Source organism: Pelecanus crispus, chromosome 3 (assembly GCF_030463565.1).
Source record: "Pelecanus crispus isolate bPelCri1 chromosome 3, bPelCri1.pri, whole genome shotgun sequence".
NCBI lineage: Eukaryota > Metazoa > Chordata > Aves > Pelecaniformes > Pelecanidae > Pelecanus > Pelecanus crispus.
Genome location: NC_134645.1, coordinates 64,200,267 through 64,218,368, shown reverse-complemented (window position 1 = coordinate 64,218,368; position 18,102 = coordinate 64,200,267). Strand labels below are relative to the sequence as shown.

Here is an 18,102-nt window from a genome sequence, read left to right as displayed (position 1 = left end):
TTCAAATGCTTGAATACTTTTGACTGAAAGGTGCTTTTGGGAAGTGGGGAGGATTGTCTTCACAGAACAGCAACAGGAATAATGTAGGTTTTCCCTGCATCCTTCTTCCCCTTTCTCCCCCTCTTTTAGTTAGTAACTTAAGGCTTAAAATGCTTACCCAAGATATGAGCAACACAAGTTCAGTTCATTGCCTGAGAGAGTAGCCTAACTACAAAGCTAAAAAGTCATGGGTATACAGGAATGAGGCAGAAGTAGATTCAAACTAGCTCTCCCACTATCTTTATGTGACAGTCTTAATGGCTAAGCTATAGAGTAGTTGAATTTTCTACTGCTGACACTTTTTCCTTTGCATAAAACAAGCTGTCAGCAGCCAAGGTCACAATAAGCCCTCAATCCTGCTTCAGAGATGAAACCTGAATGCTAATACCAAAATAAAGAGTATTTTACTATTTATACAAAATACACAGTCACCAAAAATAATTAAAAGAGCCCTTCCTCACTCCAACATATCCTCTAGCATGTTGGAGAGAATAAGAAGTGGGAGCTACAGATTCTGGTCTGTTCTGCTACTGGGAAGAACCGAACCAAATTTTCTCATATACTTGGTGATTGCTTTAACCCCTGGATTATTCAGGGAACAGATGCTTGTGTCCATCCTTTCCTCTGCTTTTCCTCACCCATCTTTCCTACAATATAATGTTACAGATCAAACAAAAAGCTTTTTTCACATTTAAGTTATTTGTATGTCTCCTTAGAGAACAACAGTTAGATGGTAATTCACTATCCAGTTGCAGCCACAGACCTCTCACTTTGAACACTAGGAGTTGGGGGAACCATACAAAACAGGATAGCAGGACTTGAATATTGTAATCCCCATAAAAAGATGAAATGCAATGTGCTATCGAAAGTAAGAAGCATCTTAGGAACACCACCCAGTGAACACAAAGGCACTATGGAAGGAAAAAATATATCATTAGTTAGACTGCTAGCATCTACAACAGAAGAATTTTATTTAACTGAACCATATACAAGTATTTGTAACAAATCTGTATGTAAACACTGTTGAACAATCAGTACATAATGAATTGCATTACAATCACAAATTTCTACTTAAGCACATGTAATCATGCATCTGCCACGGACATTCTTGCCCTGATCTATCACTGTGCCATATCTAACGCATTGTCATGGGTCAAAAACATCCAAAGCACGTAGAATAACAACACACATCAGTCAACTACTGCGCATCGACAACGCTGAGGCACACTGCTGTGTCATGCAGAAAACACGTTCATAGCTATAACATCCGCAGACCTCAGCGAGGCTAAAAACTGTGTTCCTCATCTCCTGTGTACTTCACCTCCTGCCCTGGGTCTTTGACTTCTTTATTTGCGGGACACACATTTGACTTCTGCAGCATCTCTAGTTTGCTGATGTATCTTAGTATTGTGTGTATGAAGAAGCACGCTTCTTTCCATATTTCCCTTTTTTTGACTGAAAACTGTGATAAAGGTGTGTAAGTGGGGTGCTTCCTTTCCTAGGTTAGCCTCAAATGCTGCACAAGAATATAAGAATAAAATGGCCCCTTGTTTCAGACAAGCGGTCCGTTTGGCCCAACATTCTCTCTCCAACTGTGGCAGAAAGAGATTCAATTTTGGGAGAGGCAACATTTTCCTGTAATTTACTACCTACTTTGTAAAGTAGTAGTTCTTAAATACATATTAAATTTATGTTCTAGTTTCATTGAATGTCCCTTAGATTTGGTAGTGTCATCTTCATGATTTAGATCATACATCCCTCAGCCCTCTTCTTTCCTAAGTGAAAATCCCCAGTTTTTTTAGTCCCTTATGAGTCAGCTGCTCTTTCTCCTTAACCATTTTAGCTGCTTTCTCCGAATCTTTTCTGATTCCACCATGTCTTCTTGAGCTGTGGTGACTGGAGCAACACATAGCACCTACAGTGTGGGTGGACTGACATGTTATAAAATGGCAATGTGTTTCCTGCCTTGTTCTCGATGCCCTTCCTGATGACGTACAATATTGTATTGGCTTTTTTGGCTGCCACCTCACATTGAACTGATGACTTCAAGGAAGCAACAATGGTAACTCCAAGATCTCTTCTCTGAGTTATAACTTTTCAGTTCACATTGTGCTTGCATGGAGTTTAGACTATTTTTCCGTAGAGTCTGCACTGAGGCTAGTATGACACCTGCTTGCCTGCTCACCCAACTTAGCAAGTTGTTTCTGGTGTTCCTTACTGTTAGCATTGCACTTCATTTCCCAAAAAGAAGTCTTGGAGAATTCACTGCATACATCCTAATACATGTCACTGATGAAAGTGTTGAATAAAACTGGTTAAATCACTGAACCCTGGTAACTGACCCCACCCTTAGTAGTGATCATCAGACTCTTTCATCTGCCCAATCCTTTCACCAGCTTTCAGTCCATAAAAGAACATCTCCGCCTTCCTCATGGAAAATTATCTTTTGTAATAACCACTGGTGTGGAATCGTGTCAAAGATCTTTTGAAAAACAAAAATATTAAGTGCCCTGAATACCCTTTATCCATGTGCTTGACTGCCCTCACAGAACTTCAGCAGGTGATTGAGATGACCCTTCCTTTTAAAGAAGCCATGCTGACTTCTTCCCAACAGGCGATGTTTATCTATGTGATCAAGTATCCTTCTCTGTAAGATACACTCTACTATCTAATCAGCAATGGAGTCAGTCATTGGTCTGCAGTTCCTCAGATCTCTTTTAGAGCCTTTTTTGTAGGTGGAAGTTACACTGGCAGTTTGGCAGAGTGGCTGTTTCTATAGATTTGTGAGACAACTTGGCCAGCAGTTCTGCAATTTCACATTTGAGTTCCTTCAAAATATTGGTTGGATGCCAACCTGCCCTGGTGACTTACTGATACCTAATTTGTCTGTTTGCTTTAATTCACTTTGAATCCCTGTTCCTACAGCTGAAGGAAATGGGAACAGAGACTTGAAATAACTTGTCTTTGCCCCAGCCACTTGGCCAAAGCAGTAGTGGTATGTTAAAATGGAAATCTGTGGGAAGAGAATAGGTCTACTGATTATATCTGGTTCTCCACAGGCAATCTGTATTGTGCTGAAAACATTGGATAGAGTAGTGATAGCAATCATAAAGGTAGTAAAGCGGCACCTTTTGATTTGCACATCTGACATGGTAATGCCAACCTATTTATGTGATGATAACAATGAGCTAAATTAAGCATGATCAGGGAACCCCATTCGCATTATTGAAGCATCATACAGTAAGTGCAAGAGACAGGTGGCATAAGTGCTAAAACAAGGATGGAGAGTATGTGCTGCAGGGAATCAATCTACTGCATTAACGGCTAATGGCACACTCAGTGTTTATCCATTATTTATCACATAAATGAGTACTGTCTAGACTGCAGAGGTGCTTTCATAACAGGGTGACACTGATTACTGAAAATTAAAAAATGAGAGCTGATCTTAATAAATTAATTGAAAATTAGCAAATGGTAACAAACTCCACATGGTATATCTGCTCAACCTAATAACACTGGCTTTTGTTTTGGTTTTATGAAAATTATTTGATCCATCACTATAACTTCAGAGTTTAGAGAATAATGCAAAACCTGGAAAAAAGGCAGAGGACTTAGGATGCAATCACTTTCTGCCACTATTACATAAGTTCATTTGCATGCATACCTTCATTCTGAGCTGCTTTTTGTTTTGCTTTAATATTCTGCTCATTTATTTCTCTTCCTTTTCAATTTACTGGCACATTAGTGAAAACTAAGAATATCTGCTCATACTGAGAGAATGATGTTACTCAAAATGTATTGTGTTCCAGTTGAGGCACAGAAACTACAATCTATGTAGTGATTTTAATATTTTAATGATGCCAGAACACTGTATCATTAAATTCAGAAGAAGAAGGGTCAAATTTTCACCTCAGACTCACTGAAGGTGTTAAAACTGGACACGAATTTAGATGGTTAGTTGAATCAGGAAACTGTTTCTAGACTAATTCTAATAAAAGTAGTGCAGGCTTATTTACGCATGCTAATTTATTCATGAAGGACAGAAGAACTATATCAAATAAGTGGAAAAGATGCAGTACTTAAGTGTTCCCAGTATATTAAATATCTTAAAAAGATGACTCCTACATTAAGATTATTCAGTTCATAGGGACTTAGGTAACCATTTAAAATTTATACTCATGCTGAATGTTAGTAGTTTGCATTCACCTGCATTACACCCGTATCTTCATCACAGACCAGTAATTCCAGAAAGCAGACACATTTTGCAGTTAATAAGGTATTAACTAGGCATGTTGGCCCTGAAAGAAATTTGTGGCCATCATACTCTGTTCAGTTCTATCATGAGCAGCAAGCTGTTGTCCCACAGTGAATCTCTAACCAGGATAATAGACACACTTGGATATGTTTTCAGTGACAAGGTGAAAAATACAGAATTTCCTCAGCTTCCATCAGGAATGTCTGAAATTTTAAAAATCCATCTCGCCAATCATTTCTGGAAACATTCATGATATCATTTACTCTGACAAGAAGGACATCTCTTATATTAGGATGCCAACAACAAACAAACAAATAAAAAAAAACCCAAATAAAGAACCCTCTCAAACCTTAGACTGCTTAGGTTCAGAAAACATAAAGAGAAGGACAGTTTTGTGATTAATCTAAACCAGCCAAAATTAAATGGAGTCTTCCAAATATTTAGATTGGGTTCTGAATCCCAGTGTGCCATCTGAGCTGCTCATAAATCATAAAGCTGCTAGGTCAGTGGCTGCATAAGTACATGCAAGACTTGAAGATGCTTGAAAACAGGCTATATTTTTTGCAAAATGTTCATAAACAGGATTTCTTCCACCCACATTCACATGAATATTTTGGCAAAAAATTGAAGTCTTGTGCATTTTCAATTATCCCTAGCGATTGACAATTACAAGATTTAACTAGTCAGATTCACCAGCTAATATACTTCAGAAAAGCACCTAAAGGCTTTCAAAGGTATCCAAATTATCATATTTACAGTCTCCAAGATTATTTCCTAATTCAGTCTCTTCTTCTGGTTTATTTGATTGCACTTTGTTAGCTAGTAATCATACTGCTAAGCCTTGTAATAATGTTGCTTCACATCTCCTTAAACTGTCATCTCTTCATGATGGATCTGTGAAATGTATACAATTGTGTTCCTTTTATAAACAGAAAACAATGGCAAAGTGACTTGTGGATAGTCCATTCAGTTCCTGAATCTGAGATTTGGGGGCAGGAGCTGTGGCAACCAAACTTTTCCCAAGGATATTAAGTACTAGTATTTCTTTCCAAACACACATTATTCCAGTGTGTCCTCTGCAGTGGTTATGTATGTTTCACAACAGTGCTGTCATTCAGGAGAACAAGGATTATGGTTATTTCATTCACTTGCAGAGAAATTCCCATGATGTACTGTCTCAAAATATTTTGATTTTTGTTCCAGCAAGTGGGTAGCGAGAATCATAATAAAGAAAAAGGTGGTTGTGAGAAAGTTCAAAGTCATTTCAATGTGTTCATTTATTCACACATGCATTTGTGGTGATTTATCTAAGAGCTCAAATATGCAATAGTGTACAGCTGGTTTCTTCCTGAAGGTTGGTCTAGACCTCCTGCTTCTCCCTTACTTTTCTCCTTTAAAGCACATTATCATTCTATCCTCTGCAATTAATCTCAAATGATCATCAGACTATAAAAATATACAAAGCTGAACAAACAGTAGAGAAAGTTATTCATGGTTGTTTCCCTAAACCCAGTTTGCAATTCAGTTTTTGTATCACATCAATATGTGTGTTCGTATCATTCTTCCCTTACATTTTCAGGTTTTTATTCTGGATTTTTTTTTCAAGCTAATTTAAAAAGAGGCTTTTAGTTATGGAAATACAAATGTCAGATTAGTAAGTGAGGGAATTACAGGAGTAGGTTTCTGTCTACTATATCCACAGTGGCTTTGTGTGTCTAAGAACAAAGATTTGAAAGGAGGCTGGAAGAGTGCAGATGAGTTTTAATGATTTAATCCATCAGCATAGCCATGGACTGAACTAAAAAGGGAGAAAGCAGGAAAAAAAGACTACTCCAGAGACCTGAAGGTACCTTACCCAAAGATTTCCGGTTCATGTTCTACTTTCACAGAATATGAATCAGCTTTGACTAAACATTTTTGATACATGGAGGAACAAAAAAAAAGCATCAGTATCCAGGAAAACCATCCTATGGATCCATCTGTAGTGCAGTATCACCACAGTACGGTTGAGACCCCCTGCCATTGTTAGCCCAGAGAAATGTGAGCCTTCAGCCGCAGATTGTATCAAAGGGAAAGACACATACGGAAAATGACACAGATTCTGCAAGTTGTGTAAAAGACATTTTTAGGATGAGCACTAGAATAAAAAACTAGGTAGGACAACAGCTTCCAGCTGGTGATGGAGAGAGCCTGGTTACTGCTGTATTGTCTGGCAGATAGTAAAAAGCCAGAAGCGTGGCGTTCTGCTGAGAGTCACTCCTACCAAGAGAGGAGGAGTTGGCAACGGTAAGCGTCTCCTGCAGGGGGGCTAGCAGATGACGGCAGGCACCTCCAGGTTTGCTTGGCAGCCCAAATGCAACGCAAGCTTCTGCAAAGTCATCAAAGCCAAGCTAGTTAAAAAAAAAAAATGGCTATGCCAAATCTTTGAGATGGGTATTTGGTTACTACTGTCCTTGCTAGCCAGTGCTGTCTCTCTGCTACTGAATGAAGTGCCCTCTATATTCTGGCTGCTGTATTAGATCCGTATTACAGCTCTTTCTCGATCAGTAAAACCTTACTGCGGCTGAACCAGAAAATTATTCACCAATTCACAATAGAAGATACTTCACATTTACTCTATTTTCCAGTGCTGCCCATTAGAGTTAGTTGTCGCAGAAAAGAATCTGTTGTTTAAGAAAATACTGTATTTTTTAATATTTCAGGTTTCCTCAGAAGTCCAAGATGTAACTGGGCAAAGTATAATTACATATTTATAATTTTCAAATAAATGAAGAAATGGTTCTTGCTGAGATAAACTTCCAGCCAGGACACAAGACGGGAAATTTTACTAGTCCAGTTTTGTGGATGAGAATTTGGGGTAGAGATAGGGTGCAGATAAGTAATTCTACAACTTTTGACCAACGATTTAGGGGTAGAGAATTTTTCCAATTCAATTCCTAAAATATACACATTAAGTCTCCAGCACAAATTAACAATTATATAACTCTCTTATGCAGGCAATGCCACAGAAGTGGTGTGGGGCACCCGCATCTCTCCTATTCCTTATTTCTCACCCCACCTCTAACCCCTTTGCCTAGGTGTTCTTGTGCTTAGCGGATTTAATCCACCAGAGAGCTGATTTTAACAAGATAATCTAGAAAATTGAGGCAGACTTAGCGAGTTATGCGTTGGTCACATATGTACCTCCATTTACATTACAGCATCACGGAACTGTTGGGGTTGGAAGGGACCTCTCGAGACCATCTAGTGGAAGCCCCCTGCTCAGGCAGGGTCAGCTGCAGCAGGCTGCCCAGGACTGTGTCTAGACGGGTTTTGAATGTCGTCACAGATGGAGAGTCCACAGCCTCTCAGGGCAACCTGTTCCCATGTTCAACCATCCTGACAGTAAACAGCGTTTTCTTATGTTCGGATGGAATTTCATGTGTTTCAAAGGTGCCTGGTAACAACTGTTATGGCAAGACTGTCTTCTATCCAGAGGGTCTAAGAGAAGGCAGACACTCAGTACGCAGTTACATGCAGGGTTAAATTTTCTGGCTTTTTAATTATCTGTGGAAATTTTCTTTATCTTCTTTTGTGCATTTTTAATGAATAAGATGCTGACTCGTATTTCCCCATGGCAAACAGTTCTGCTTTTTTACTCTTTGCTGATATTCCTAAACAATACTGCATATCCAGCCTCTTCAAGAATTTGACGATAGGTAGAGGTAGTGTAAGGGGTAAGCTCTCAAAGCAGGACGGCAGGTGATCTGTAACTGTGCACTGCGTCTACGCAAACCATTACCCAAAGGCTACATCCTGCTGTGAGATCGCATGCTACAGCAGAGGAATGTTTGCTCTGGTTTACAGGGGGCCACATCATCTGTGGGCAGGTAGAACACTCCCAAACAGCACTGCTCTTTTGCACCTCAGAGGCTTGTTGCCTGCCTTCTCTTTCTGCCTGAACACTTAGCGATGTAATCAGCAGAAACTATGACATTAAGATATAAAATCCTTACCGTGAAACTGCTTTGTTGCACACAATGTGTCGCATCCAAATGTGAAGAAAAGTTAATCTGCTTACACAGTCCCTGCTTTTCTTACATATTCAAAACTCCTGATTTGTACAATAAGGCTTTTTCTTTGTAAAATCACCACTTTGGAAAATTCTAATTTAACAGGGAAGATGAACGCAACAAGCTTTATCTGTTCATTTCTCCTTTATAGCAAGGAAGTTCATGGTCTTTCAGGATAAAGCAAAGTTTAACGTGCAGAGAAGCTGAATGAATTTCCAGCTGCCCCAAACTTTGTTCCACTTATATCCTGGTCGTCTCGGCTCCAGCTCTATTTCCCACTGTTAAATACATATAGACATATATTGTAGAATACTCAGAACAAAATATGCCCCATTAGTTACTTCACTGTAATTCTTAAACCTAAACTTGAAACTACATTGGCAATAATCAGTCATCATACAAACAAGTAGCTCCAGAAGACTTATTAAACACACTGCTCTTTATACCTGGTATAAATGTGGTCTTTTCAATTTTATTCTCTTTTTTCTCCATCCTTCAATTTCTGTCATATCTGTTTGAAGTCAATGAAGAAATAAAAACTTGCCTAAACTTTATTAGTAGTATTAACAATGGTCCCAGTTACAGCAGATAACTCAAAGATTTTGAGTTGAATCCCTCCTCTGATATGTGGGACCATTTACTACCCAGGTGATAGTTCATCTGACTGAAGAGCTATATATTAAAATATATACATATCAACTAAGAATATTTCTAAAAACTCTTCTGTCTCAGGCACAGGTAAGCTTTTGTTCAATAATTGCTTGCTGATTTTTAACTTGCAATGTTTCGATAATTTCACTTATATCCATTGCAAGAAAGCTTAATTTTTGCATATCTTCTTATGTGGGAGTCACACTCCCACACATCCAAGCACACTTACCTTGGCACAGTTTGTACACTCTGCCTCAAACATTAGAAATTGCAGTATCAGGTGCATCGCCATGAACACATTGTGATGAGGCAGTATTACCAATTTCCTATGAGTTCAAGCATGCATTATTATGCTTATTATTCTTGCTTTGGAGGCAACTGCTCGTGGCATAATTCCTTGTAAACAACTCATTTGCATTTAAAGCAATTGCTTAAAAAAAGGCACCTCACAGGTCTCAAAACACCTCTCAAAGATCATTCACCAATATTCACCAATATCTTTGATATTCACAAAACACAATGATGTTCAGAAATTCAAATGTTGTTCCTCTAAAAAAGACAAAAACCCAAACCAAAACAAAAAAGCACCACCACCAAAAAACTCTTAAGCATTCTCATCTGCTAGCCTGCATAGAAAAGATTAAAACTTAGACTCTGAGATGTTACACTTTATTCTGCCAAGGTGCCAAGTAGCAAAACCATCATGCTACTCATTTTATATTATCAATTGAATGGGAAGCCCACCTTTTGAGTTCTTTGATCCACTCAGTTCCCTCACATATTTTTAGGCATCTTGCTTCCCACCCTGTAGTAGACAGCATTAACATCTCCCATCCCAGACATATCAGTGCTTTGGATCCTGTCTCCTTTCTAAAGCTGTTTCTCATCTCTACTGAATGACAAGTATGACCCATGTCAAACTACCACTTTCAAATAAACTTACAGTATGAGACTCATGAAAATTCATTTGAGGCTTTTCACAATTTACAAACAAACAAATATTTAAACATCAGGACCTGAAAAATCACAGGCTAGCACTGAATATCATATTTTACATGTTTATAGTCTACCTTACTATGATTCATGCATTTAGTCAAAAACCCGGAATGTAAACATTTCACAGAGAACCAAAAAGTTGCATTCACATAGCAATATAAAGGGCAAATTGGTAAACTACTCGTTTTCACTTTGCTGAAAAAAATTAAGACCAAAGCCAAAGGAAAATTAATTCCACTGCAAACCCGTTTCAACCACAGTCACAAAAGACTTTGCTGCTGGTCTCTCAGTAGACAGGGAGTATGAAGTCCACAGTAGCACATAAAGGCTAATGGCAGCCTACAATCTAATTAGCCATTATTATAATACTGTTCAGAGATTCAACAGAAACTTCTTCAGAAAAAACACAGGCACAAAGGACCCACCCACAAAGGAGTTCCATTTCCTTTCAAAGGTCTAGAAATGTGTAATAAAGAAGAGTGTTTGACCAGGAAGAAGCTTGGCTGAGCCTGGCACGTTAGTTAGCCTGCCTTGAGATTTTCTTGACTGAAAAAAAGAAAAAAATAATGGGGAACAAGAGTGTTTATACATCCTGCTTCATTTAGATTTTCACCTTGGCTTACAAGGCTGACTGAAAATTTTTCTTTGTATGAGGTTAGGATTTTCTGTAGGCTTTGCTGAGATTTCTATGGAAGAGTGGAGAATAGAACTGAAAAGCATTAAAATGGAGCTCCAAAAAGCCTGGGTAGTTTTTCTGTAAGTTTGGAGGATGCTGTAACCCTGGAGGATGTTTAAATGCACATGACTAGAAGGCAAACTGAGAATGGCGGTTATCAAGTTATGTCCAGTGAGCATTAATGTCTGTGATGCTGTATTAGTGACATAGAGGTGACCCAAGGAGTGAGTTACTGTACATCATAGGAGGAGGTGCAGTTAGAAAAGTAGGGGACAGACTGCCTAAGGCTTAGACAGCCCCAAACTCTTCCTGTCAGATGCTGATCCCAAGACAGAAGGGTGTGCATGGGTCAGTCGTGCTGTGGAGCTCTGCGCAGAGTAACTTGCCTTTGAGAGCTTACAAAGCTCAAGTCCAGCGAGGCTTGCACACTAAGCGTGCCTCTATAGTAGCACTCTCATTCAAATGAAGACTAAAACTCCTGATCATCTGGACTTACACTGAGCTTTGGTTTATAACTTGACACAGTTTCAGAAAGCAAGCTGGATTCCTTTTGAATAAAACCAAACCAGAAGATGTGCTCCAGGAGTTCACTTAATGCACTCCAGCCACTAATGAATATTCAATCCACAGCTCCAGATAAGAACTAGTCTGAAGTGAAACCTCCTGCAATACATACAGTACAGACATCAGGTCCTCAGCAGCAACTGTGCAGCTCTACAGATCCACTTGTATTGGAACACACCGCTAACATTACCAGTCTGGTCTCCCGTTGTATTGCAGACATTGGTCTGGTCTCCTGTTGTTATTTCACCCAGATGCCTCTTACAATGAACCTTGAGACTTCAATGAGACCAAACCCTTTTAGCCTGCAAGAGTAAAATATGTGTCACAAACAACAGAAGGGTCCAATTGCCTAATGTGCCTGCTGGTGCTGGGAACCCAGGTAAAATAAGGTAAAATAACCTCAAGGATCCTGTGGGAAATTTGTACACCATGCTTCTAGAGGATTCTTTGTCTGTGCCTGACATACAATTCCTCTGCATAAGCAGAGATCTTAAACTGTGCTAATTTTGTCTAGGATAGCTGCTAGCATGTGTTCTAAACAGCCCTTCACTTTTGCAGAACTTGAGCACAGTGGATACCAGATTAAGAGGCTTTGACTCTACGTAATGGAATGAAAGTAGGGAACACATTGCGCAGTCATTGATTCTTTTTGCCTTCCAGTAGTATAACTATGATGAAGCACCTTATTGTTCAAATATTTTTTTCAGAAGACAGATATAGGGAGATGGTGTTTATTGAAGTGGTTTGTCTATCCAAGCCCAGACATCACTGCTGGTAGTTTTTTCCCTTTAAAATAACTTTTCCAGATGATGGAGCAATTTCATATTTACCCTGCAGTCAAGCACTTTAAGACCCTTTCCTTTTCGTGGTGTAGAAGTACCAGAGCCCCTTCAATTGCTCCTAGCACTGAGGTTCCTTTTGGTGATCAAACCTCTGCTGACAGAAACAGTCTTTCATTGCCTTTAAAACAAAGGCCGGTATAAATACTGATCCCTCAGATCGCAAGCATCATCTTTCACTTGATTTTCCTCCCATGACATTTTTTTTTTGTGTCTTGCTGCTTATGTTATTTTCTTCTGGACTAAAGGAAAAGGATTTGGTCTCAGGGCCTCCTCAGAGCCAGCATGACCAGTGTGGAGACCTGAGTTTTTCCGATTACCAAGACCAGCTGCTTCTGCTAGCCACTGTGTTTTGTGCCTCCTCAGAGATCAGGAAGCCACCACGCATCAGAGCTGAGGGCATGAACCTTCACGATGACCTCTTGGTCCCCGGTGACAGTATTACCAAGAGGCCAGTTACAACCAGGAACACCGCTGCCGCCATCAGGTCCACCACTGAGAAAGTATCCGTATAATGCTGGTACTTCACCCAACATTTTAATCCAGGGAAAATTAGGTTCCCGTGGTATAGCGGCTGCAGGTCTCGGAAAGCGCACTTCTAGCAATTCTGCGTGTGTGCGACGGATGGAAACGCTGAGGACTCGCCCGCGCCTCAGAAGCACACGTGAACGGACAAACGCGCCGGGGCAGCGGTACGGACAGCGTACGGCAACCGCGGAGCGGCGGCGCGGCACAGGGCCTACGGCCGGGGCCCCCTTGGGCCCGGCCGCCTCCCCCGGGCCCGGCCGCGCACGACCCCGCCCCTGCGGGCCGCGGGGCGGTGACACCTGCTCCAACGGCCGCCGCGCGCCCTCAGCCCGCAGCCCATTGGCTCCGGCGCGGTCAGCTGGTGGCGCGCGGGGCCGCCCGCTCCGGGCCCCCTCAACGGCGGCCGGGCCCTGCGCCCCGCCGCCCCCCGTCAGGGAGATGGGCGCGACAGCGTTTCGCGGTGCGCCGATTAAAACCCGTAATTGCTGCTGCAGCGTATTTTTATTATTATTTTGCTTGAAAACGCGGGCAACCAGGTTCCGCAAATAACGTGCTGCCCGTGCTCACGCTCGTGCCCTCCCGGGGGCAGCGCGCCTGAGGGCCGCGGGGCCCGCGGGCGGGGCCGCGCCGCCCGCACCTGCCAGCCGCCGGGCGCCTACCGCCGCCGGAGCGGCGCGGCGCGGCGGAAGGCGATGGGGGCGGGACGACATGCCCCTCCGCTCCCTCGGGGACGGCACGGCCCCTTCCCGCCCGGCCCGGCCGCGGAGCTGCGGCTCGGGAGCGCGCCGAGCCCTCGCCAGCCAGGCTGCTGCCGGCAGCGCCGCCGCCAACCACCCCTCCACCCGCCGCCGCCGCCGCCGCCGCCGCACAGCGCGGCCCCTCCGCTCCGCTCCGCCCCGCCCCGGCCGGGGCCGAAGGCGGCGCGGGGGCTCTCGGAGTCCCGCCCGCGGGGGCGCGCAGACACGCGCACACACACACGCGCGCACACACACGCACAGACGCGGAAGTGCGCCCCGAGCTGGCTCGCGGCCCGCCGCCGCCGCCGCCGCCGAGGCCGCCCCGGCGCAGCGCGTGCAACATGGCGCTGGTGCCCTGCCAGGTGCTGCGCGCCGCCATCCTCCTGTCCTATTGCTCCATCCTGTGCAATTACAAGGCCATTGACATGCCCGCGCATCAGACCTATGGAGGCAGCTGGAAATTTCTGACCTTCATAGACCTGGTAAGTGCCCCCGGCGCCCGTGGCCCTGCCCCCTCCCTCGGGCTGGCCGTTGAACGGCCGCGGCCCCGCGCGGCAGCGGGCCGGGCGCGTCGCGGCCCCCGGCGGCCCCGCTCGACGGCAGCGCCATGAGGTGACCTTAAAGCGGGGCCGGCGACATGTTGTGACTCCGGGGCCGGCCGTGGGAGAAGGCGGCCGGACACGGCGGCGGCGGAGCCGGGTGGTTTGAACGGAGAAAGACACGGACAAAGCCGAGGGGCTGCTGCGGGTGAGCGGCCGTGGGGAAGGTGCGCCCGACGCCCTGCCACCGCAGCGCTGGTGCTGTGTTTCGCCTTTTTTAATGGCTGACAGTAGACACCAGAACCTGCTGGTCCCAGCGTTTGGCTCCCATGTGCTGTCAACATAGAAAACATGCCTTGCTCCCTTTGGCCCATCCGAGGCATCCGTCCCCAACAGGTGCAAGTGTGTGAGAGCGACACAAAAAATGTTGGACAACCCAACTTGCCGGATCCAGTTAGTTTTGGTTGCAAACCCATAAACGAGCCTACAAAACAAAAGATGTTTCATTTCACTTTTCTTCATAAGGGTCCAGATCTGGAACAGTCACGAGCATGCTGGCCTGCTGGAAAACACCAGGTGCTGGTCAGGGCCTGGTTTTGCCCTGAGCTTCCTAGCCTTGCCACCACCACAACAGTGTTCCCCTAGTGCGGGTGGGAGGAGAAGGGGCAGGAGGAAGAGAAGAGATGGGAGGAGAAACTTGGTTTCAGGTTCAGAAATATGATAGCCAACTTACACCTAGTACCTAGATCAAAGTAGTTTTTTTTACTTTGAATACACAGTGTAAACAGGTGAGACATTTTTCAGTTCCTGCCGAGTTACCGAAAAGTCCCAAAATGCAAGTATATCAGTGCTTCCCAGTGATAAAACCTCTCTCAGAATCTCACTGTAGATTCACAAGCGTTGCTACTATTGCTTACACACTTCGTATCCAGTCAGTGGGCTGAGTTTGTGAGTTTGGAGACCAAACTCAAACACTATTAACCTGGCAGGTCAAGTGTGCAAATTTCTGTATCAGCATTAAGCTAAGGTTGACTGAGGTCCGTATTTTATTTGGAGAGAAGAAGCACCGACCTTATTTTGCATTTAGATGGGATAATTTTTGTGTTGGGTGCCAAAAATTTGCTGGATCTCTGAGGAGCCACAGCCATAACTAGTGCTTTTACTGCGATTGTAAAAGGGCATCTTAAGGCCTGATGTTTTTCTGGAAGGCAAGCTCGAATCTAATTTTTTTTTTTTTTTCCTTTTGGGCTGATGGACAGTACTGTCAGTAATATTAATTGATAGAATGCTAACATCAAGTCCCAGTAAGTTAGGGGGGAGCTGTTGACTTCAGTGGCAGTTGAATTGGGAGTGAACCAACTAAAGCTAAAAGCCGATGTGATCTTGTCTTTGAGTCTCCTTCACCTTTATGTCTGTTCTCCTAGCCTTGACAGTTGCTTGAGGATTAAGTGAACTAAGACTGTCATACGGTGAAAATAACATTTGACAGTACACGGTTTTCATCATTTCCTAAAAATTACAGCCTGCTCTCTGTGGCAAGTTCATGTGGACCACCAAAGCATGCACATGGTTCATGCTACTTCTGTCATGGCCCTAAAGGTCAAGGTAAATATGTAGTGCTTTCTAAAATGTCTAGAACAGTTATCAACTGCAGCTAGTAATTTCTGTCCTTTACCTAATAGTTATCATGTGTTTCTCATAGTCAGGTCCAATAGTTGAGAAAAGGTTATCAATTCCTTACAGTCTTCATTCCTTCCAAATAACACGCAATTCAACGACGTGAATGCCTTTCTCAGTGACCAGCCAGCACAGAAACCTCTCCACTTGTTAACAATACTTACTTATGTCCAAATGGCCCTGGTAGCCTCTTATCTAAGCAAATCTATATTTCTGTCTCCTGGGACAAGCGGGACACTTGAAGAAACAAAAACTGTTAGATTCCTGAGGAGGATACCAGGAGGTGTGGTTGGAGGATGTTAGGCACACTTCCAAAATACTGTATGTTGACTAAGTCTTGAAATGCTCTTCCATAAGTTTCAGTTTCCTCAACCATGTGCAGTGTTCCTGTGTCAGTCACATTCAAAGGCAGTCTAGACAAAATATCATCAATGCCAGAGTCTTGGCAGACGTGTGTTCTTGCTACAGATTGTACCTCCACAAGCAGAGATTTCATCTTTGACATCACAGAAGCACGTAGAAGTTCTTTCTGTTTCCAAAAACTACCAGTTTTTGAGAAAAGTGAGTTTATGACTTGAATCTGAAAAGTAATTTGGATTTTTTTTCATCTGTTCGGTTGTAAAGGGACATTCCTTTCCAGTCTCAGCATCAGTAAATGTCTTGGAGACTTAGGCAGCTGGCTTTGCAGAGGTGCTATGTGAAATGATTTATGGTTATCTGCAGGTAATATAATTTTGAGTCAAATTATGAAAAACTAGTAGTTCGGACTCTAAAACAGAAGGCACAGTAAAGTATTGTAAATGTGTGCATTAATCTGAACAGTAGACTTACAGCCCTCACACTTTTTACAGAAGTTGAGGATTACAAGGAAGTTGCTTAATACAGTGCTAAAGACTGTAATGTCCCTGTCCATCCGTAATATTTTGTATGTCAGATTTTCTTGGTTGCCAATGTTTATGCTTAGTCTCTCCTGTCCTTGAATTAAGAAAATAAGCAAAACTGATGACTACTTTTAACTACTGTCATTCTGATGACTGACTCAGGTTTTTTGCAGTTGTGACTGTGGTGGCAACATTCCCTAAAACACCCATGTCAATGGAATATTTTTCTGGTTTATGAAGCAATGTACTGGCAGTATGTCTTGTCATTACACTGGTGATGCTCCTCACTGTTGCTACTAACAATCATTTCTCCACTTTAGACTTTCTCCCTGGTATGTAGAGGTGGTAGGTGCTTATCCCACTTATTCAAAAGATGGTAAAGGTATCTGCCTAGTACCTGTGGATTCCAAAACACTTCAGAAAAGAGAGCAGTATCCTTTTTGTCATCTATAGAGTGGGAAACTCAGCTATGAAGAGGAAAGGAGTTGCTGCCAAGATCAGTCAGTGGGTGCAGCAGATCAAATTATTGAACTGAACATTGAGGTTAGTTCAAAACTGCAAGATGTTGTTTTCACTTAGCCTCACAACACAAACCGAGCCCCGAAGTTAGTTCCTGTGAAAACGGCAAAGAACCGGATTCAGACAGGATATTTCAAAAGTTGTGCCTAAAATTTCTTGTATAGCTGCCTTCGTTAGACTCAGATTCACCATTTTGTGCTTTAGTAGTGGACTGCTGCACTGTCCTGCACCACAACCCGTAAATTCATTGTTGAGCCTCATAGTTGAAAGTTAAGGTGAAAATTATGCCAGGACAGAATGATTCTTTGCAACAAGTTTGTCAGCTATGGAAGTGTCTCAGAAATTTTCCCAACTTGTACCGCTGTTTGTTCAGTTCTAGAAGTACTTGAAGTTGCTGAATTAAAGATAACAGTACTTGAATTAAAGATAACTGGGTCATCCCGCATACACTGCAACCACACACCTGCCTTTATAAATACGCATTTGTTGAGGGATCCGTTGCACCAACTTGTCTAAAATGTTGGGATCCTTGCTGTTGCAGGGGTTAAGTTTTGTTCTTCCGTTTCTCTTGGCTCTCTTACTGTTGTTGTGAGAGGAGGCAAAAATAAATAGAATTTGTATTCTGGAATAAAGTGGAGCCTGTGAGTGCTGAAAGACCAGTTCTACTTTTTGTGTTTGGGTGTGTATGATAATTAGCAGAAAAGTAGCTTAGAGTTAAAATAATTATGTATCTCCTTAGTAAGGGGTGCGCTGGTCTAAATTGCTTCTAATTTTCATTCTGCAGTTTCTGTGAAAAAGAAGCTAGAGTAAACCAAGATACTATTGGGCATTAACAAAATGGCTTTTTTTTTTTTTTTAATCTTAAGGTCTCTCTGATAGGCTGAACAGGGTAGTTATAGAGACAAAATGCAAGGTTAGATTTTTGGAAGTTGTCTCAAGTGTTATGTTTTATGATTATGATTAAGGGTCCTATTTTGAATAACAGAATGTTAATGTGGGTGTTCATACCACTTGATTCAGGGCTGCCAACGCTAGAGAGGAATTGATTTTGCTCATATATAAATCTTATACTTTTATTATTCCTTTGAAAGAAATAGCAGGATGTCTGTGTAAGAACTTTTATATGTTGTCTGGCAGACTGAGTTCTAC

At 42.5% G+C, this 18,102-nt stretch overlaps 1 protein-coding gene across 3 annotated transcripts in view; it reads left to right on the top strand.

The window, feature by feature from the left end:
• The first annotated feature begins 13,669 nt into the window (after window positions 1-13,669).
• AIG1 (androgen induced 1) overlaps window positions 13,670-18,102 on the top strand; it is a 125,336-nt gene continuing 120,903 nt past the window's right edge. For all 3 annotated transcript variants that reach the window (XM_075707209.1, XM_075707207.1, XM_075707206.1), the window contains exon 1: window positions 13,670-13,819. In XM_075707209.1, the coding sequence (XP_075563324.1) occupies window positions 13,679-13,819 (141 nt within the window). In that variant the 5' untranslated portion in view covers window positions 13,670-13,678. The remainder of the gene's footprint in view (window positions 13,820-18,102) is intronic.